This window comes from Syngnathoides biaculeatus, chromosome 7 (assembly GCF_019802595.1).
Source record: "Syngnathoides biaculeatus isolate LvHL_M chromosome 7, ASM1980259v1, whole genome shotgun sequence".
Taxonomy (NCBI): domain Eukaryota; kingdom Metazoa; phylum Chordata; class Actinopteri; order Syngnathiformes; family Syngnathidae; genus Syngnathoides; species Syngnathoides biaculeatus.
Genome location: NC_084646.1, coordinates 2,352,664 through 2,376,265, shown reverse-complemented (window position 1 = coordinate 2,376,265; position 23,602 = coordinate 2,352,664). Strand labels below are relative to the sequence as shown.

Below are 23,602 nucleotides of genomic sequence, written 5' to 3'. Positions count from 1 at the left end.
TTACTGACAGTGCTTTATTATTGTTATTTATTATTATTTATTGCAGGAGAACAACTTACACTTTGTTAGTGTTTCATTGACCTGCTGAATGAAGTGTTTCATCTTTTATGCCGAATGATACATAAATGCGACATGTCATGCAAGAGAAATGCCGATTTGTATCACATCCGACTTTTAAGACGGAGCACGGGGTTCAATTACGAGCCAAGTCAAATGAATACACCCACTCACTTATGAAGACTACTATGATATTACTCGTGATATTTCCAAGTAAAAAATACTCACCCTGCTTTATATGCACAGTACGATTCCACTATTTGATCCTGTTGGATTTCAATATGAAGTTTGTGAGGCGTCAAACTTTATTTTATCATCGATCGTCGACATTTCACTGTGACTCTGACATTGCGTCCTGCTCCGTCCAAAATCTTAATTCTGTGTAGATATCCTTGCGTGAAATAGTTGAGACCTCTCTGTAGAACTCCCTTGGACAAGTCTGACGTATTTGGCAAAAAACATACAGCAAAATAATCTGTAATACGCGATAGAGAACCGACTTCAAACCTGTTCTGTTCAGTCGCCATTTTGGAAGCCTGTGGGACATGGCAAATGAAGCTAAGGGGGGCGGAGCTTAAGAATGTCAGTCGGAAAGATCCATTAAAGCCATAAAAGAATGGCATCACCAAAATGGACATTTTGGAAGCTTTGGAATGGCCCTCGCTAGTTGCAATGTCTGTGAGGTTGTAAACAGGAGAACTTCTTGAAATCCGACAGATTTGGACTAAATGATTACTTATTATACTAAGCATATTTGCTTATTATTTAATTGTATGTTTTGTTTGAATTGGCAGATTTTGTGGTGAAAATTGTTAATTTACATGTTTAAAAAAAAATACTTAACAGCGCTTGTGTTCACTTTCCACTTTTTTCCCCCCATTAATCCCTACAGCTGTCTAGCACATCAAACAGCTCAACGTAATATAAAGTGAAAATCCGATTTGACCCTAAGTATATCCGACGCGTATTCTACGTACAACCCACACATTCACTCTTCCGTCAGTGACCTAAATAGCGCTGACAAGTGTGTCACGGCGCCTACCTTTGCTGTTGCCGTCAGGACCTCTTAGGACCGTGCACTCCTCGATGACTCCGTAGGACTCGAATAGGCGGTAAACGTCCTCCTCGGTCTGTTGTTTGTTCAGCATCCCCACAAACAACTTCCTGTCTTCTGGAAGCAAACAAACAAAGGGTTCAACGTTAGAACCCTGACCTCAATTATCAAGCTGCTGGGGGATATCTTGAAATAAACATCCATGTTTGTGGAATTAATTAGCCCGGATCACGGTGTATTATCTTTTTTTTTTGTTTTGTTTTTTTTTCTCTCCATGACAGATCATTTTAATTTGATCGCATCAGTCAGCTTCCTCCCAAATGAATACTGCAGCTAGTGGGGGCACGAGTGGTCAGGGGCAATTATGACAATTATGAGGCGGCTTGGCACATGCTGAATATCAATACATGCGCACATTCTGTACACAAAAACCCTTTCAAGTCTCATAATAAAGTAATGTTAAAGCACAGTAAATGTTATTTTTAAACTTTTTTGGTCGTTTTGTTTGGCTTCTTCCCACATTTCAAAAACATTCACATCAGGTTCAGTGATGACTCGAAATGCTCCATAGGTTTGAAAGTGAATATGGTTTGCAGTTTGTGCCCTGTGACTGACTGGTCTCTAGTCCAGAGTATACCTTGCCTCTTGCCAAAAATCAGATCGGATAACCTCCAGCTCACCCATGACCCTAATGAGGACAAACACTATAGATGACGTAAAGTTCATCATAATGTACTGATGATTTTAAGCCTCAAGCAGTTTTCGGTACAGGAGTACTTACTGGTTTTCATTTGATTGTGTTGTATTAATGACCTACAAATCATACAATACAATACAATACAACCTTCAATTCTCAGTTTACTACTTGCTATGTTAGCATAGTTTTACAGAGCATAGGTATTGGGTCCAAGCGGGATGGAACCGTTGGCGGAAGGTGTCTGGTGTTCTATGTGACAGAAGAGTCTCCGCTAGGATGAAGGGCAAATTTTATAAAAAGAGTGGTGAGGCCGGCCATGACGTACGGATTTGAGATGGTGGCACTGAAGAAAGCAGGAAGCAGAACTGGAGGTGGCAGAAATGAAGATGCTGATTTTTCTCGCTTGGTGTGAGCAGGTTGGATAGGATTAGAAATGAGCTCATTAGAGAGACAGCCGAAGTTGGATGTTTTGGAGACAAGGTTCGAGAGAGCAGACTTAGATGGTTTGGGCACATCCAGAAGCGAGTGAGTGAGTATCTTGGGAGAAAGGTGATGAGGATGGAGCTTCTAGGCAAAAGAGCGAGAGGAAGACCAAAGAAAAGGTTGATGGATGTTGTGAGGGAGGACACGAGGACAGTGGGTGTTAGAAAAGAAGATACCCGAGATAGGCTTCGATGGAAAAAGATGACACGCTGTGGCGACCCCTAATCGGGACAAGCCGAAAGGAAAAGAAGATGTTAGCATAGGTTTAGGGCTGTCACAATCAAATCTTTCTAGAACATATCCTCTTGATTATTAATCAAAAGAATCAAATAATAACCCCACACACACTATTAAAACAAATATATACAGTATATTTTGTATTTCTAAAATGCATTTTAATGTCATTAATGAGGGATGGACTTCATTCCTTAAATTGCATATATGTTGGTACTGAGTGTGTGGTATTAATTTGCTGTTCAGAATTTGAGCCAAACGGTTAGCGATCGCGAGTAGCATTAGAATGCTAGCGATTACTAATGTAGGTCAGAAAGTGCTAATTATCATTCAGCTCCTTCATACATGTACATTATACAACTAATAGTGTCTTTAAAAATCACTTACAGATGTGCCAGCGTCATTATGGCCGTCTTTTCAGTGGCCCAACACTGGTTGGTTCCAAACCTCCAAAAAATTGAATTTTATTTTTTAGGTCCAGATGGAGCTTCAAGGCATAAATTTTTGTATCAACCCATTTTTACGTTGACTTAACCAGGTATTCGAGTCCCCTCCCTGAGTTCATGATGGACTCTGACATGTTGCGACTTCCATACAGATTCAGCTGACTTGGCCTCCATAGGAATGGAACTCCATCGTAAACCAAGGACCTCATCTGCCTTACACACAGAACAGGTGTTTAGTGTGAAGTAGGGGAGATTTTTTGTTGTTGTCTACGTTTGGGTGCACGATTAGTTGAGTAATAACATTGATATTATTTTCAGTTGCAGCCTCTGTGCACTCCTCCGAATTGGCTTCTTCAATCACTCTCCTCGCAGGCCCCGACTTGATAATCGAAAAACATTCATAAACTGCTTCATCAAAACAATTTGCTTCACAGATATTAATTGGAAAACATGGATTCACTTAACACAACTGCATGTTTTCTACTCTCTACAGTATGTACAGTCACTACTTTTTCAGAGGGATGCGCATTTATCATACAGTACGTAAGGATAGATTTCCACCCGCTTGCTCGTGATGAACTGCGTTCACATTTTCAGTACAATATTTCCACGTTTGAGGCACCGCCACTGGTTAATTGCTGGAACCTACCATCTGTCAGTTCATGGCAAAATTGTGATTGCTGATTTATTGCGACCAAGCTATCACTTGACTGTATGAAGAGGGGTATGTACCTCGACTTTGCGGCTGTTTCGATCCACCCACCTCACCCCGGGCGTTCCAAACCGATCTGTACCGCTTGGTGGAAACATGGCTCCCCGGAACGCCAGCCTCCCACGCAACACTTACAGTACTGCCCCCCCACCCCCCACATCCCTCCACCCACTGCTATTCATCTCCTTTCTCATTCCTCCACGCTGATTCCACATTTTCCACATACACTCATTCCTTTTTTTTTTTTTCCCGACGACCGTCCACTCTTTATCTCTCGCTCTCTTACTCCTCAACTAATTGCTGCTGATCCAGTACTTTTTCGTGTCGCCAGAGAAATATTTCAGCGCGCCGTTCAGCTGAACAATGCTCTCGTCTCCGCCTGGCAGCCGCGGCTGCCGAGACACGAGGTGAATAACGCTGACTTTTGAATAGGACACAACTTCTGTCGAACGAAGGGGGGATGTGATCTTTACCTTGACCTGACACGCTGTGTTTACTAATGTCCTCTGATGTGACAGTGCCGCTGCTCTCTGCAGGCTGGCAGAAGAATCTCTGAAAACTTGGAGTAGAAGCCTTTGTTTTGAAATCTGTGTATCATTTATTCTTTGCTTTCCTTTGGGAGCTGGAAATATTTAACATGTGACACGAAAGATATGGTTTTCTGCTGTCAGACCCCGTTTATAAACATTTTCGTTTGTCTTTCTCGTGAAGAGTCACAGGTCTTCTTCCTCAAAACAACGCATACATTAGCTGTCATTTACCATAATTTCTCAAAAATAATGTGCAGATTTTTCCAAAAATATTTTCCAAAAGTTAATAGAGCACATTATATTTAGGTATGGATGAAAAATAAAAAATACAATCACATTATATAGTCATATGCAGATACATATCGTGGTAAAAAAAAAAAAAAAAACATACACATATACATTTCGATATGATATTCGATGTCTTATGTTACACATTTATATATATTACAGTCATGTGTGCCCCCAACTTGAGCTCTCAGAGCTCCTCCGGGAGCTTGCATTTTATGATTGTTAGCGTAGCATGCTTGTTGCTAGTACACCAAAGGTCAGAAACGACTGCCCATGAGTTTCTTTAAACTAAAACTAAGACCAAAAAAATGTCGACTACAGCGGCTAGTTGTGCAGCTGCTTTTAAAAGAAATGTGTCATCATTTGTGCCGATGATGCCGGCAACCCGGAAGTTGCGCCGCAGTCCGAAACAACAGTAGCTTGCCTCACTGGCTTCAGGTGTGTATCGAAACAATGTGAGCTCAAACTACGTAACACGAGCGTCATGGGGACATTAAAAAAAAATAAATTGAAATGCTTGCTTTTTAAAAAAAAATGCATATTGCGCTTGTTTCTGAAAATATAAATACAGATCATTCCTAATATTCTGAGCATACTGGTGGCGGCAAATTGGTGGTGCGCATTGTACATTTGTAGAAGGGGTTTCCTGATTTTTTATAAATATTAAAATTACTCTGTCCTGTGGCCAGTTTTTCCATTTTCTTATTTTTATTGTTGACCTGAGCCTAAAATTGAAACGAGAAAAAAACGGGCACTGTTTAAATTTTTGGTTGTTTTCGATTGCCAATTGGAAATGGAAAGAATGAATGATCCATTTTTCACCAAGACCAACTTTATTATTGACAAATTTCTTAATTCTGGAAAGTATAAAGTCCTAATGAAATAAAATCAATTACTGCATCATTTTCCTCGAAACAAATTCCCTTTAAAAAAACAAATAATACAGAGGGAACGGAAATCTAGGACAGAGCCTCATCGAAGCCCGAGGCTCTGAGCTAACGCATTTCAGGCCTGACTGTAAATAAAGTGTCTCCAGCCTGCTAAATTTTGCTGCCAAATGAGCATCTCCTCATGTGAAAGCAGCCAAGGGACATTCAGTCAAAAGATGTTTATTGACGCATGGAGATGGGCCAAACTCCCCAATCTGGGAAACCTCCCTCCATTCACTTTCTATCAACTTTAAGGCACTGTACTGTACTTCTGCTCTAATGGACACCCGACTTAAATCAGGGGTATTTAACCTTTAAGAAGTCTGTTTTTGAACATGTATTAAGATGCAATTTTTGCTTAACATTCTCATGTGGTGCATTTTAAGTGAAATATTAAGGACAGTTTGGTTTCCCCCTATTTGAAGCGCAGTGTTAAGGTTGGGTGAACCCCGGCTTCTACTCGTGAACCAAGTGAGGATAAGCGGTTCAGAAAATGGTCCAAACAATTCATTTAGATTGCAAAATTGTTGGGCACGTATTGCACACTGCTGGTTTCTCCCAAGTACTGTTACCATGCCTCCCTTAAAGGTCAAGTGTCATCCCTACAAACATTCTAAAATAGATATTGTAATGAAAAACAAATATAACATTATTCACTTCAATGTCTATACGAAAAACTAAATATGAACGCAGAGCGCGTCATCCATGTGCAAAGTTGCGGAAGTGTCATTCGACATCCAGGTGGTCGCCATATTGGCTGCATGCCCTGTCATACGTGACGTCACCCCAGACATTCGCCATTGAAAACACGCTGTGGCCCCTCCTGTAGGACACGCCCCTTCAGACACGGAAGCTCTTTTCAAAGAAGAGAACGTCTCACAATCGAGTCCAGTGTCCGGGGCAATATTATCCTATCGTTTTGAGCCATATTCAGATGATATGCGATCACGGCCAAACCGCCTCACCGTCCGATACACTTCCCCGGTGGAGATGAGCCATCGTGGCCCGGCTCAGCCTTCCTGGCCTTGTCGACAAGGCCGAGCCGGCTGCCGGCCTTGTTGGCCGGGGCGGCTCATTTTCGCCGCCGAGGTGGCTTATCACAGTGTCGAGACGCGCCGCTTTACGTCATCGCTCGCGGCTGAGTGCATCATAAATAATTGTACATCGCTGCTGCCATCGGCGGTGTTGTTCATCACGGACGATAGTGGAGGCTATGAACAACCCTGTCAGCAATGGCGCATTCAGCCACGTGCGATGACAACACCGTAAAGCGGCCCGACTCAGCTCCGTGATAAGCCGCCTCGGCGCCAAAGATGAGCCACCCCAGCCGAAGCCGTGGCGGCGACAAACTCCCAGAGAGTATGTATGAGCCAGCCTGGCCGAAGCCGTGCTCGTTCGCGAGGCACGATGCGGCAGCCTTTGTGGGGGAGCCCGACGACGCGGAAGCTGTCTGACGCGCACATCGACATATTTAGCACGCCTGTCATACATACGCGGATCTTTTGTTACATTATGAGAGACCGATTACGTGGTCCGCCCCAAACTATTTTTTTTTAGTAGCTGTATACACACCTACCTGTCATTTGGCACCCACGAAGCTCTCGTCCTTTGCACCCGTGCAATCCATTTTTCATGACAGACCAGGTCTCTTGCAAATTTATGAAGGGTAAATCCATCCTCCCGAGTGTTCAAGCAATGTCCAGCAATGCAACGAGCCGGCATTTTGGCTAACACGAAGGAACAACGAGCTACCTTCCCGGAGGTAAAACTAATAGAAACAAACGAGTCCACTTGAGGGCAGTCCAGCCATGTACGTCACTTCCTGCTTCTTGTCAAAAACAAATCCCTCGAGAGGATTTTCATGGCGGGAGTTACAAAAAGCTGTAAACGTCAAAATCATGTTTTGTGGTGGAAAAAACGGATGGGTCCATACCGGCTGACATTTTTTCATTAATAACATACTAAAAATCATCCATTTCATGACAGTGGCACTTTCACTAATTCTATTGTATTATCTAATGTGGGCAGCCTATGCTCGCAAACCTTCATTCCAAGTTTTTCATTTCATGACAGTGCCCCTTTAATTAGCGAAGGCATGACAAAATCATCAATGATCGCAAACAAATCCAATTCCATGCGACCAACTCCTCAATCTTATCCCCCCACCCCTGCGTCCATTAAAGCATTTCACGTAATTTTTCTGACTTGAAGTTATTACGACAGTGATGCCCAGCAACGGTTTCACAGCACTGTTGCCACACCAATGATGCACCTTTAAAATAATCAAGTGTGTCAGAGTGTTATCGAGGGAGGGGGCGTCCCTGGTGCTGCCTGCTTATTGCAAGTGGCAGGATCAGAGGCTACGTCTCACCGCGGACGTGATGCAACGTGACATATGTCAGGGTAGATAGGAGAGCATTTATCTGCACCAAAAAAAAAAAAAAAAAAGAAAGGAAAGAAAATCTTCAACTGGAAAATGAAAAACAGAGACGGTCCTGCCTCCTTCGCTGGAGGGAAAATATCAATTTTGAGGTTAGTTGATGTAGAAGGAACGCCGTGCACACAATAATGTTGCCCCTTCATGAGAATATGATGGAGGTCTGACAGACTTTATATCAGATGCGCAACTTCACACGTCTTGAGGAACACATTTGAACCTGCTCCAAAGTGTACCGAGCCCGCTACCTCTGCCTCAAAGCAAACACGTGGGTGGCTTTAAACAAAAAGCTGCTCTGGCCTGAGTGGTTCACACATCCAGATAGAAGTACTGAGAAATAAATGAAGGAATTCTGAACTTTTGTCTCATATTCACCTTCACCTTCAGTATACAACAAGAAAATGTTGCTGTTCCAATACTAAAGGTCTTATATATATATATATAAACAACGTGACACAATACTGTTAATCACAAAACCAGGCTTGACACCTTAATCTGAAACCCTAATCCTAACCTTATTTCTAAACCGTGACCTAGTTTGAAATCCCCGCCCAGGCGGTAAACTCCAATTGGAAACTAAAATAGACTTGAAACTCTAATTGAAAACGCAGAGACAGACTTTAAACACTATCACAGATTTGGAAAAAATAATATTACTAATAATCAGGAAAAAAATATTAGATCGTTACATTTTAATTTGAAAATCTACTCCAGTTTTGAAATCCAAATTTTACATTTTAATTCTGACTTGAACCCTAACCCAGGCTTGAAACCCAATTTGGATACCAGAACCCAGACATAAAATCCAATTTTCAAACCCAAGACCTACCTTAAAATCCCAGTCCAGGTTTAAATCTCAAACCCAAATTTTAAAATATGTTCTGAAACTGAAAGATATGCTCGAAACCATAATTTGAAACAATAACCAAGATTTAAAACCATAAACTGAAATCATAACTTGATCTGAAACCCTAACTTGGGTCTAAAATCATATTCAAAACAGACAAAGCCTTAAACTCATTTTGAAAGCGTAGTCTGAAAATCTGACCAGTACTTTAAAGGTCCACTGTCATGAAATGCATGATTTTAGTATGTTATTAATGAAAAAACAGCAGCCGCTATGCACCCATCTGTTTTTTTCACCACAAAACATGATTTTGACATATATGGCTTTTTCATCTGGAGGGATTTTGTTTTCGAGAAAAAGCAGGAAGTGACATACATGGCAGGACCGCCCTAAGTGGACTCGTTTGTTTATATTAGTTTTACCTCCAAGAAGGTAGCTTGTTGTTCCTTTGTGTTAGCCAAAATGCCGGCTCGTTGCATTGCTGGACATTGCTTGAACACTCGGGAGGATGGATTTACCCTTCATAAGTTTGCAAGAGACCCGGTTTGTTGTGAAAAATGGATTGCACGGATGCAAAAGACGAGAGCTTCGTGGGTTCCAAATGACAGGTAGCTGTGTATACAGCTACTAAAAAAAACAATAGTGTGGGGTGGGGACATAATTCTCTCAGAATGTAACAAAAGATCCGCGTACGTAAGTCAGGGGTGCTAAATGTGTCGATGTACCAGTCCGCGCCGCGGCTTCGGCCGGGGTTGTTCATCCCTGGGTGGCTCGTACATACTGTCTGGGAGTCTGTTGTTAGTTAGAATTGATGCGCATATCATCTAAATATACCTCGAAACGAAACGATAGGGGAATATTGCCCCGGTCACTTCACTCGATTATGTCCGTGGCGAACGGCTTCGGCAGTGCCTCGCCCGTGGCGGACTGCTTCGGCTGGGCCGGCTCATACATACTGTCTTGGAGTTTGTTGTTAGTTAGAAGTGATAGAAGTCTCGAAATGAAACAAAAGGGTAATATTGCCCTGGTCACTTCACTCGATTGTGAGACGTTCTCTTCTTTGAAAAGAGCTTCCGTGTCCCATAGTACGCAGCACAGCGCGTTTTCAATGGCAAATGTCCCGGTGTGACGTAATGAACAGACGTTGCAGGCAATATGGCTACCACTTGGATGTCAAATGAGAATTTCGCAACTTTGCGCATGGATGACAGACTTGCCGCTCATATTTATTTTTTCGTATACACATTGAAGTGAATAATGTTAGATGTATTTTTCATTACAATATCTATTTTAGAATGTTTATAGGGATGACATTTGACATTTAAACACAATCTCACACGTTAGAACCTGCATTGAACATACCAAACGTGTACCATTAACACTGACATCCATACTGTACATATTAACTGTAAGCAAATACACGCTTGAAATCATGAGGTGTGCAAGCAGTCAGAAGACAAAGACAACCATTGCTGCTTCTAATACAGCAATATGGAATAGAAAATATCCCCTCAAAAACGCTCCAACGGAAGTCCACGTTGTTTGGTTTTGGGCGCGGGAGACATCGCAACGTTGCGTTTTAACGACTGTGAGGTGAGAAGCGCGCACTGCTTTCTCGGTTACATGTGAGAAGTCGTGAGGAGAAACGGCACTAATAAGGCACCTCATTAAGGCAACGGAGCGCGTCGCTTTGCCTTACAGTCGGCGCTGTCAACTCAGTGGGTTAAGGCGCCTGCTTCAAACGCTACAATGCTAATTTAGTCTAGAAACCGGTAAACAAACTACGCTCTCTTTCTCTTGCTCCCGTGAAGGTGAGCTCGTGCACAAAAAGAAGATGACGCGACCTGACGACAAAAAAAAATAAGTCGGCTTCTCGTTGATGAGATAAAAGCCTCATTATTCGGCGTTTAATTTGCCAGGGTGTTGGGCACCCCGAGGTGCCACCAACCCTCGGACGCCACATCTCATTGGCTGCTCCTGCCGGTGATCCCGACCGTGGTTAGTATTCAGTGTTGCTGTCAGGACACACACACTCGTCCACATACTCTCATTAATGCAAACACAAGCCAGTTAGATCGCGATATATGTAATAAATTGGATTAAATTCCACTGGCTAAGCACTGTGATCTCTTCGGGTTAATTAATTTCATTCTGTCTGTGTTTTTAATGCTTGAACACATGCTGACACTGTTATTGTGTAGCATCCTGCTTATTTGGTGGGGGGGGGGTGTAATAGTCTTGAGTAGGGCGGGTGGGACGGAGGGGGGGTATTTGGTATTCTGGCCACAAAAGGATGCGATTCCTACGCACTACAGTAGCTGGCATTAATATGCTGGATCCTTCCTCAGCTCTTATCTTCCTTGAAATGAGAAGGGGGGGTTAAAAAAAAAAACGGGATGCCTTCCCTTCTCCAAGCTTTGGATGCTATCTAACGTCATATTATTTATCCCTTCGTTATTGTTCCTTTTATCAGCCGAGCTAATATTGGTCATAATTTGCCCTTATCTCCGACGCCGACAGTCACATTTACGCTGCGGCCCCCCCCCCCCCCCCCGCGCCGCTCTTTCCTTTTCCTCGCTAACTCCTCCGATTTAAAAAAAAAATAAATAAAAAAGATTGACAGCCCCACTGTGTAAGTCATAATCACGGCGACCGGCGGGCGCGCATCCTCCTGAGAAGTGTGTCGCCGCCATCTCTCCCGGCTTCCTCACCGTACAACCCAAAAGGTCCTCCCAGAACCCTCTCGCATTTCTCTTCAAGCCGACTCCTTTTCATCCATCCCGGCTTATCGAGGACTGCAGGGCTGTGTGCGCATGTGTGTGTGCTGCAAAAAATACAGTAGGGCAGCATCCTCCTCGCCTCCTGCTTTTTATTCTCGCCACCTTCTCTTTTCTTCTTCTTGCCGGCGCCACATTGCTATTCACAGAGTTCTCATTCTACTGTCCAGAATCCTTAGCAGGCTGCGGCGCTATCACAGAGGATACAGTAATAAGTCTCTGTGTAACCCGGCTGGAATACAGATACTGCATATGCGCCCTGCATGCATAGCAGCCGAAGTATAGCGAGTGAAGCAAGTTTGCATGCTCCGAGAAGCATAAATGAGCGATTCCGCTCTATTTTTAAAGGGCATATAGTATGAAATGTAAGTTTGCAATTGCTTGTATCGACATATTTGGGTCTCCGGAGTGCCTGACCAACCATCCAGTATGAAATTATACAAGCGAGTCCATATTTTCTTTTGTGAGCTGCCTGTGTCAAAAAAAAAAAAAAAAGTCTTTTAGTAAGCCGTTAAGATTTAGGCTCCATGGTGCGATCACAGTCAGGTCAATTTAAATAAAACAGTCCACGCATTCTTGATTTGGAAGTTAAATCTGTGAAGATCAGCTGCCCCCACCCCCTACAAGTCACGAGGACTGCTCAATATCACTATAACACAGCCAAAAACTGAACAGAGTGGCAGTGTTATTGGCTATATAGAGGATTATGAGCATTATCTTGTAATAACGAGCACATATACACTCACATTATCAATTACAAATAGAGCCCCCATAGCCAGAAAAACATTTTTTGTGCCAAAATACAAAAAAAAAAAGTTCATAAGTAAGGATTCAGCTTTCAATACGTCCGACTCCGGTTCAGACGACTGTAATGTACTTTCTCCGGCAGCCATCTTTTTCCCAAATTCACGTTATCATGATAACCGAAAGGCATTAGCACGACATGCATATGTACCGTAATTTCTCAAAAATAACGCACACATTTTTTCAAAAAGTTAATGGAGCGCATTATATTTAGGTATGGATGAAAAATAAAGTTGTATACAGGTACAAAGAGTGGTTAAAAAAAAGGTATACATATACATTTCCATATGATGTTTGATGTCTTATGTTACACATTTACATTGATTACGGTAATGTGCGCCCCCAACCTGAACTCTATGACCCCCTCAGGGAGGTTGCGTTTTACAATCGTTAGCGTAGCATGTTTGTTGCTCCTGCACCAAAGATCAGAAACGACTGCCCATGAGTTTGTTTAAACTTAAACTAAGACACAATAAAAATGTCAACTACAATGGCTAGTTGTGCAGCTGCTTTTAAAAGAAATGTGTCATCACTCGTGCCGATGACGCTGCCAACCCGGAAGTAGCGCGACAGTCCGAAACAATGATAGCTCACCTCAATGGCTTCAAATGGCTATCAAAAATACTTGAGCTCAAACTACATAATAGGAGCGTCATGGGCACATTAAAAGAAAAAAAAAATGGGAGCGCGCACACAATTAAAATGCAAAAACAATACAAGTAAAACCTAACAAAGTATAAATACAGATAATTCCCAATATTTTGAGTATCGGGGTAGCAACACATTGGTGGTGCGCATTGTACGTTGGTAGAAGGGTTTTCCAGATTTTTTTTTTTAGGTCAAATTTGGGGGTGCGCATTATTCTTCAGGATGCATTATACTCGAGAAATTACAGTATATTTTTAAATTTATAATCCGACATGTTCAGGACAGCTATGGGGGCACACAAACAACTGGGGTGAGGCTCGATACGAGGTCCGTGGATACAGTATATTTAAGTCATCAACGGTTATTACCACCTAATCCTCTATTTAATAAGGTTACCCGCTCACATTGTCTGCTGTCACACCTGCCAAGAGCAGCGACAATGCTCTCGTCACGCACGGATTGCTGCGACAATGTATCGACCTCTTCCACACAGATGTCTCCGTGCAAAACTCATTGTGCCACATTTAAAGGGAATGAGAGGAGTCTTTTCATTTGGCGGCGAATGAAGTCTGCTATGTTTACTGGCACGGCGTAGACAGACGTCTTTTAAATGTGTTGGCTTGTATGTTTCTGGCATGTTACGAAAACCTGGTCTAATCAAAAACTGCAGGCGTGCGCAATTGTGCACCGCTGATGCGGTCTCTTCACAGATATTCTGCATTGCGCGCAAAAGAAAATATACAATGCAAACTGAAAGTATAACATACAGCTTTTCAGTTTGTGGCATTTTGCAATGTGATTCAATGAGTGTGAGATGACTGGTTGTTACATCCAATGGCACAATTCACATATGTACTGTAATAAATCAAAAGAAGCCACTGGTTTCTTTTAGGCAACCCATGGAACTTTTTCCAACAACTACTGCTGCTCCGCCAAACTCATTTTTCCTAGTTTACCTTGCACCCCCCCTTAAAGAAGTACACTCATAATTACAAATATTATGCGTCCACCACCACTGCTTTAGTTAGCAACACAGTCTGGGCAACCTAGACCAAAGACCATCTAGATATGCTGCTTATGTTTACTTTCGATATTAATGGAGAAAGTTAAAGAAGAAATGCTGTTGTTTTAAGATGCAATACCTGTCGGAGTATGTGAATAATCGAACAAAAAGTGGTTAAACTGGATGAGATTCTCTCTTTTCTGAGTGGGAAAGGTCTGGTCTGAAACCAAAGTAGAAAGCGCAGGATGAGATGGTGTGTCATTTTAAAATTCCACCTTGGCACAGCCTGATCCAGGATGAAAGCACAGACAATACAGTCCACAAAAAGCTAATTGTGTACTTTATAAATATATATATATATATATATATATATATATATATATATATATATATATATATATATATATATATAATAACATAAGTCTGGGCACCTGTGTGTGTGTGTGTGTGTGTGTTGATGACAATTTGCTCACAAATGTACTTCTTTAGTTTGAAATGTTGGTCCTGTTTATTTAACCATAAAGTTATGATTGTGTTGTACGAATGGAATCAGGTGGATACACGTTAATTAAACCTGCTGTCATCTAGTGGAAGTCTAATTAATTATATAGCTTGTCACTATATGTCTCTGGCTCTAGATAGATGAACAAAGATTCATTCTTTGTAGTGCTAAATTTTCCAACATTTAAGAGAAATTGATTCTTTATTCCAGCACACCTGGCTATCGCTAATGTGCCGCGACACAATAGCTAGGTATCAGTGCTAAAAGTGAAAGATTCGATGGCTACGAAACAAGAAAGTAAATGTTCACTCCAAAAAGTCACTTGAAAGGCCATCACTTCATTAATTATGCAACAATTTATTGGCTCAGTGGAACTGTTCCAAGTCCTGTAAAAAAAAACAAGCCTCAGCTGTCACAATGTCATTGTTCTGGACCCCAAAAAAATATTAATGTAAGCTTGATCTGCAGGCCTTAGTAAGCACATTCATTCAGTTCATCGTTATTATGATTCATTGGGGGCATTTACAAACTTACAAGAGCAGCGAGCCTCTCGCACGGAGCGCGTGGGAGGCTGTGGTTGCTAACGGCTGCGCACGGGCCGTATAGCGTGTTTGGCAGGCCACAAAGCTCAAGATCAAACCGTAGCGCGTTAGCGAACACGAGCCCCACAGGACGAGCGCTTCTGCATTCCGAGCATACGAGCCACGATCTCGGCGGGGAGCGGATCCGGGACGCGGGCTTTTTAGGAGCGCGCCGGGTATCCGAAAATGGCACCCAAATAGCTGTAACGCGCGCGGCGTTCAAACGTACCCCCGTGCGTGCTTGTAACAGCCCCAGGGGGCTGCTGTCACTCAAATATCCTCCATCACACTCCCAGCATTTGATGCTTCAGTGAAGTCTAATGGCCGCTGTGTTTCTTGCTACCGGTTTTTGGGGGATTCCAACTCAATTGCACACGTCTGGCCTCCTCCACGCTCACTTCTATCTTTTCATGTAAAAAACTCAGACATGTGGAAGTGTTGCGTTGATGTGCATGTGTGTTTATATTCCCCCCCCCTCCCTCACACACCACACACACACACACACCACACACACACACACACACACACACACACCCACTCTTTCCTTCCTCCATCAGCTGAAAGGAGGAAAAATCGAGGGAGAAATTGCCTAAATTATTCTATCTGCAGCAAATACATCTCAGCAGATTTACACCCAATATGATAACAAAAGTGAAATATTACTGTCGACGTATAATACGGCCACGCTCATAAATCCCGAAAAGTGCTGTGTACGTGTAGCTCGCTACTGTATACAAACATTTACAATATGGCAGTCCTATTTATATTGTCTCCCTTCATAATGCCACCTGAAGGGCATTTTGGCATCTGTTATGATATAGATTTTCTACACACCATTATTGCCTTTTTTTCCCTCCAACCAGATACAGTAGAAGGCCTCTCCACCTTTGGCGGCGTTTAACACACTGCCGGCCTGTTTCTTAATTATTTTCTCATCGCTCTGCTGACACTGATTCATGAGGCTCCTGCTAGACACACCCTCCCAACAAGGCCCCCACGGTACCCATCTTGAAAATGCACTTTTTTTGCCCTCCGTGAGTCCACGCTTGGCACCGTGCCCTCACATTCATCCCGCTTCCATGATGACATTCATATAATCATTTGTATATTCATTTTGTGCTCAATCGAATGAAGCAGGGAACTGTACAAAGCGTGAGCCATAAACTAGACTAGATACCAAATCTGAATCCATGTGCCAAATCCATTTAATGCCTAACCACACCACAAACCACAAATTAAAGTCTCACAACTAACTCTAACCACAACCCATACCGTTAACCCATCTTGCCCCTAAACACTAAGGTCCGATACCTGTTCTGCCCCTTCTCCTTCGTCTTAGCCCTTAGCCTCAAAAACCTTTAAGAACCAAACCAAAATGATGATCCCAAAACACAACTCCCTACACTCAACCCCTAATCTTGAAATTTACCAGTAACCTCCGAACAATGGTCTTAAACCAGGGGTGGCCAGACTTTTTTTTACCCCACGATCCACTTTTCACGCAGCCAGTCTCTCACGAACTACCGAGAACAGTGGGGTGGGGTATTGGGGTGATGATGCTCCTAAATTGCTTTAAGGTTAATGTTATGTTGCCTCCTATATTTAAAATACAGAATTAGCTTTTTGTGCACTGTATTGTCTGTTCTTTCATCCTGGATCAGGCTGTGCCAAGGTGGAATTATTAAAATGACACACCATCTGATCCTGCACTTTCTACTTTGGCTTCAGACCAGACCTTTCCCACTCGGAAAAGATAAAATCTCGTCCAGTTTAACCACTTTTTCTTCGATTATTCAGATACTCTGACAGGTATTGCATCCAAAAAAAAACAGCCTTTCTTCTTTAACTTTCTCCATTAATATCGAAAGTAAACATAAGCAGCATGTCTAGATGGTCTTTGGTCTAGGTTGCCCAGACTGTGTTGCTAACTAAAGCAGAGGTGGTGGAAGCATAACATTTGTAATTATGAGTGTACTTCTTTAAAGGGGTGGGGGGGGGGTTGTGTGTGCAAGGTAAACTAGGAAAAGAGAGTTTGGCGGAGCAGCGGTCGTTGTTAGAGAAAGTTCTGTGTGTTGCCTAAAAGAAACCAGTGGCTTCTTCTTTTCATTTTTTACGGTACGAATGTGAATTGTGCCACTGGATGTAACAACCAGTCATCCCTCACTCACTGAATCAAATTGGAAAATGCCACAAACAGAATCGCTGTATGTTATACTTTCAATTTGCATTGGATTATTTTTTTGGGGCACAACGCAGAATATCTGGGAAGAGACTGCATCAGCGGTGAACAATTGCGTAGATTAGAGGGAACATTGGCTGATGTCTTTTTTTTTTTTTTCCGGGTACGCTGTCGCACGATCGACCAAGACTGCCTCGCGATTGACGCATTGAGCATCTCTGCCTTAAACACTTACCCCTAACATCTTAACCATCACCAACCCTAATTATAACCCCGCTGTGTAAAAATCTAAACACTTTACCATGAGCAAAGTTGCATGACGGGAAGCATGCCCAAGATACAGAAAAGGTTATAGTAGATACAGCAAAGGTTCCCTGTCGTAGCAGGAGGGAGAGTGAGGATGTTGCCGACTACAGGATATCTCGCTCGGGCTTTGTCCGCGACGGCAACTGAGCTGCCAGATGACTTTGCCACACGTGGAAAAAAAAGAAGCTTGAAGTACGCCCTTCGTGTCAGCTTGGCCTTGCCGACTTGGGAGCGGCCAGCCATCTCCCAGGACCTGGACACCTTGGTAAAGAAAGATTCAGATTTAACTCCATCCTTCCTCCTCCTCCTCCTCCTCCTCCTACAGTGAGCGTTTTCAATATGCTCCAGTCCCAGTTTAAAAAAGAAAAAAAAAAGCAGCGCTAACAGTAATGAGATGGGGAAATGCCACACGAGATAAGCGGGCCAATAAATAGATAGCTATGTAGGCCATCGAGCATGTCGTTGCATGCATTTCCATATTACACCGCACATCTTTCTGAGTATATTTGCACAGTTTTCTTTCACGCTGGGAAAAAAAAAAACTGCATAAAAACAGAAAATTGGAAAATCCAATACTAGTCGAACCGCCCATCCATTCATGCATGTATGGAGTCATTATCTAATTTATGTGATGAAAGGCTTCTCAAGTCATAATGTTCTGACAGAGATTAACTCTCCGTGTTCTGTTGGGCTTCTGTGTGTTTATTTTCCAAAAAAAAAAAGGTCGCGTTTCACGTTTCATGTGAATCATTTCACATTATAACGTAGATTCGTTTCACATCACAACATAGAAAATAATAAATAAATGTCACCCCTCTTTACCACCCCCCCCAAAAAAAACACACAATTACTTCCGGTTCGGGTGGGTGGAGACCTTTTAGAGTTTTGTATCAAACATATACATTCCTGTATATCTCCCCAGATCTTCAATAACACTCGTTCGTCTTTATTATAATGTGAATCGTTTCACGTTATAACATAGATTCATTTCACATAACGTTGATTTGACTCACATAATGTAGATTTGTTTTACATAATAACAAGGAAAACAAATAAATAACTTCCAGTTCGGGTGGCTGGAGACCTTTTAGAGTTATATATCAAACATATACATTTCTGTATATCTGCCCAGATCTTCAATAACACTTCTTCATCTTTACTATAATGTGAAACGATTCACATGATAATGTGAAACGATTGACATTATAATGTGAAACGGATCTACGTTGTAACGTGAAACAATTCACATTATAATGTGAAACACAACCTTTTTTTCTGTACCATGGAAGCGTATTGCTACCGCCCACCCATACTGGAAGTAATTGTCTTTTGGGGGGAGGTAAAGAGGGGTGAAATTTATTTATTTTTTATTTTCTACTATATCTCTATTTTTATGTGAAACAAATCCACGTTATTGTGTGAAACAAATCTGCATTATTATGTGAAACAAATCTACATTATAACGTGGAACGATTCACATTATAATATGAAGCGCAACCTTTTTTTTTAGTGTGGCAGTAATACGCTTCCGAAGGCAAACAATTTGCAAACATACTGCAAACAATTTCTCACAGGAGTTTCGCTGGGCTAACCTGTGCTAACGTGTTTGCTAGCTAGCATAAAAGAGGACAAAACTATAGGATGCTAAGAATAAACTTACATATTCTTCCTCCATGCAATAGAGGCAATCTTCATGCAAGAGGCGATTGCTTACCCGAACCAGAAGTAATTGTCTTTTTTTGGGGGGGGTGGGGGCGTGTATAGAGGGGTGAAAATGTATTTATTATTTTCTACGTTATTATGTGAAATGAATCTACATTACTATGTGAAAGAAATCTACGTTATTATGTGAAACTAATTTACATTATAACGTGAAATGATTCACGTTATAATGTGAAACGCGACCTTTTGTATTTTTGGGTGTGGCAGTAATACGCTTCCGTAATTTTCAGATATTCCACTCTTTAAATCACCACTAGGCAAGAGTACTGCTTTTGCATTTAAAACTTTGTCAGGTGTTTTCAAAGTGGAAGTAGTTTTACTTAAAGGAAGGGGTCTGAAGTAAAAACAGATAAACACTTTTTATCAAATTTGTTAAATCTGACACCAGTACATTAGCAGAATGATTTGTGGGGAAAAAAAAATGTATCCCTCTCTGGCTCCATCATGCAGCTATAATTTGATTTTGAAGAAACTGCAGCATCCAACTATGAACCAAAAGGGGGGGGGGGAAATCTGCATTTTTAGTGCATAAGATAAGAATATGTAAGCGGGAATGAAGACAGACCTAAGGGTTAAGGTGTGATATTAAAAATTGGATACTAAAGTATATTTATGATGATGCACTGTGGAACTACTCACCGCAACCTATAAATATCATCAAAACATGATAGAAATACCTTTCTGACAGTGCCAATAAAAAGTGAGCATTATGAACTTTGGAAAGGGAGAATCATTGATGGCGCTCTTGCTCTTGGATCCTCAATAGAGTGTGTGGGTGTACCTAATCCACATGAAAGCCAAGCTGAGCTTCAATGGAGTGTAAAAACTAAACAAACTCCCCCAAAAAACAAAACCAAAAAAAAAAAAAACATGGAGCTCCTGAGATGTGCCCTTTATTCTCCATGTAAAAAAAAAAAAAAAGGTGGAAATGCATGGCCGCCATCATTTATTTGGGGTGGAACATGAGATGTGTTAGCAGCAAACATAATAAGCTGCTGGCAGAAATAATGTTGCCTTTGGGAGTTTTTTTTTATTATTATTATTTTTTAAAGTTGTCTGCCTGACTGCGATAAGTGCTTTGCTATTTGGTTCAGGACAATGTTTAAAGAAGCCGTCCACTCAAACACCAAATGGGCTTCCTTGAGTTGTCCCTCACAGGTGCATCAGACTATTTGTTTTTTGCGCCCGTAATTGCTACTTCGGTGACACCGCGGAAAACTTAGCACTCAGAGGCCAATGTTGTGTATCATTTGACTGAATGGCGAAAATGTTTTCTTTTCAACTCGCATTATAAAATGGCGTCGTGGCCCTTTTGTCGCTGCTTTCACGAGTCATTTCCAAAAAGCTCCGCCGCTGTTAGAGTGCACCCGGCAGCCTTTAGCACATTCGGATGTGAACAAGTAGAAATTTCACATCACGTTGAAACTTGCACATGGATGCTGAAAAGAAGAACTGGATGACCTAACAAAAAGAAGACGATGTGACCGAATACTGTGAGTCTGATTTACTAAGTAACCAAAGAGTGGACTTGCGTGTTCCATTTAACAGATTGTGCATGCTGTTTGTAACAATTTAGTAAGATTACAATCTTTTTTTTTTTTTTATAACCCTAAATAGAACCGGCGCTAATCTGCATGTTAACTACCGTATTTTCTGCACTATAAGGCACAGCTAAAAGCCTTTAATTTTCTCAAAAGTTGAGGGTGCACCTTATACTCGGGTGCGCCTTATATATGGATCAATATTGAGCCTTTAGTGCAGCTCCATCTACTGGTGGCATAATGTAACCCCAGCCTCTACTGTTGCGTTTGCTCTATTCGCCTTATAATGTGGTGCACCTTATATACGAAAAATGTTTTAAAATAAGCCATTTATTGAAGGTGCCCCTTATAATGCAGTGCGCCTTATAGTGCGGAAAATACGGTAATAGACTGGTGAAAAAGATGGAGAAGGAGCTATAAAATTAAACGGTGGAAATGACACAAAAGCTTCCATAATTTCCCGAGTAACACTGATTTTGGTCAAAAACATTACAGGGCCTATATAAGACATACTTTAGGTACATGGAAAATTAAAGTATTTTGTTACATTGTATAAACGTATATCAGTGCCTATGGGTTGTGGAAAAAGTTCATTCAGACATGTCTAATATTCTAAATTTATACGCAACAGAATTTCTCCTGCTCACCGAGAATCATGGCTGTCTCGCGGGCACTGGCATATCAATCCGTTATCATATCATACATCTCTACCTACATATCTGATCTATTCTGCCTAGTGTCCATCCCAACCCCATCCTCGGTGGGCTACATGTAAACAGTTCGCACAGGGCACTTAACGCTTCTTGGATCGCTAAGCCGTGTTGCTATGGAAGCTAGCTCCTTCCTTTGCTCCTGCTGCTAACGCTTGCCTGAAAAAACAAAATTCTATCCTTTCTCTTTGGACTTCCTGCTCACTCACACAAAACTATTTCTTTACTATTTTGCAATTTACTTACTTTCACTGTACACCTACACTGCATGAAGTTTATTTTTGTTTCCATAACTACCATAATTTCCGGCCTATGAGCCGCAAATTTTTTCGCACGCTTTCAACCCTGCGGTTTATGCGGCGATGGAGCTAATTTGTTTTTTCATGGCCGAAAGGGGGGACTTGAGTGGAAAAGGTAAGCCTGTGACCAGTGGACTATATGTGCCAAGGAAATGCCTTTTACTGGTATGTTTTTTTTTTACCGGCCCTGTTAGCGCTGAGCTAGCGCCGTGCTAGCGTGTTGCTGCTGTGTTACTGCCGTGTCTCGGTGATTTTTACCGGTATGCTTTTTTTTTTTTTTTTAACTGGCGCTGTTAGTGCCGCGCTAAGATGTTTCTGCAGTGTTACTGCCGTGTCTCAGTGATTTAGTTTTTTTTTTTTTTAAAACGACTCTGTGATTGCTGTGCTACCGTGTTGCTGCGGCTGTTTTTTTTTTTTTTTTTTTAACCGGTATGTTTATCTTTTTAACCAGCCCTGTTTGTGCTACCATGTTGTTGCTATGTTAAGCTAAGCTAAGGTATTAAAACTTTGAAAACTCTTTCTGTGTACTGTCTTTCTTTGTAAATATCTCGTGTTTCAATGTGGACAGCTGCGGCTTTTACACAGGTGTGGCGTATGTATGTAGCAAATAGTATTTTCTTTCCAAATGTACTAGGTGAGGCTTATAACCAGGTGCGCTCTGTAGGCCAGGAATTACGGTACAAAGGGTCTTCAGTTTACGACAAAGTTGTGTTCCTATGGTGGCGTCATAACCTGAATTAATATGTAAATTGGAAGGTGCCATGGTGGATCCCTAACCTAAGCTAAAGCAGGCATAAAGTTATTATCGCAGTAAATATTTGTCTGAAAAACGTGTAGAGGAAAAACACAACATGGCAGTAACTCAGCGACATATTCTTATGCTTCTGCACCAACGAGTTGAGTGAGTACCATTTATAAAGATCAAATTTCATATGTTGGGACTGTTGTAAACTGAGGATGCTCTGAATGAATACATTTTGTATTTTTTTTTTTTTTATTCAAAGCAATTCCCATTCACGAGACTATTGTAGAAGTTTGGTGGCATGAGTCACTGACGTGCTTTTCCAGCGCACGTCCACCTTTTCAGTCAGTGGCGCCCACCCCCACCAGTCCGTCATACCCACCTATTTAAGGCTCTGCCGGATGACTCACTCCTTGTTAGGTCGTTTGATTTGCGCCAATACAAGATTGCATTGTACTTGCTGAGATTTATAATCCGGTGCTCTCTGTAGGCCGGAAATTACGGTTTATTTATCTTAGAATTCCTACAAATATATGCAGGTTTTATTCTGGTAGCAGTTCGACCGAGTCCCAATTATTTCACATGGGATTTATTTCTGAACAAATTTGAAGCTCAAGCGGTATCCTGGTGTCGACTGTGTTCAAATTAACAATATTCACAGCCACAGTTTTGGTCCATTGTAGTATGTACAAGGTGTCACGATAGAGAAATGAGACTATGGCAGCTAAGCTAATGACTATGTGAAAACTGGCTAAGTGCTGATGTCACAGTGGATGCGTGACATCTTGCCACAATTGTGCTATAATAATACTCCCTGGTCCTATTCTGCTTTCAGCCAGACTGTGTAGACCACGTCTTCACACTCCTTTTGCACAATACACTGCTTTGTCACGCTACTGGATGTGGCCTAAACATGAAGCAAAGAATCCATTCGAGATGACGGGTAAGGGCCAAACCGAGCATCTCAAATTCAACAGGGTTTTTGGAGAAGACACAATGTCACGGGCATCTTCAAGCGGAAGCAAGGAGCGTAAGAGCGTCACCAAAGAGGTGGCAAATGGCCTTAAATCAGAA

General features: G+C 41.8%; 1 protein-coding gene across 1 annotated transcript in view; it reads right to left on the bottom strand.

Moving 5' to 3' along the window:
* Positions 1-23,602, bottom strand: part of celf5a (cugbp, Elav-like family member 5a) — a 339,264-nt gene that overhangs the window by 72,438 nt on the left and 243,224 nt on the right. The window contains exon 4 of the mRNA XM_061824403.1: positions 1,100-1,228. Within this exon, the coding sequence (XP_061680387.1) occupies positions 1,100-1,228 (129 nt within the window). The remainder of the gene's footprint in view (positions 1-1,099; positions 1,229-23,602) is intronic.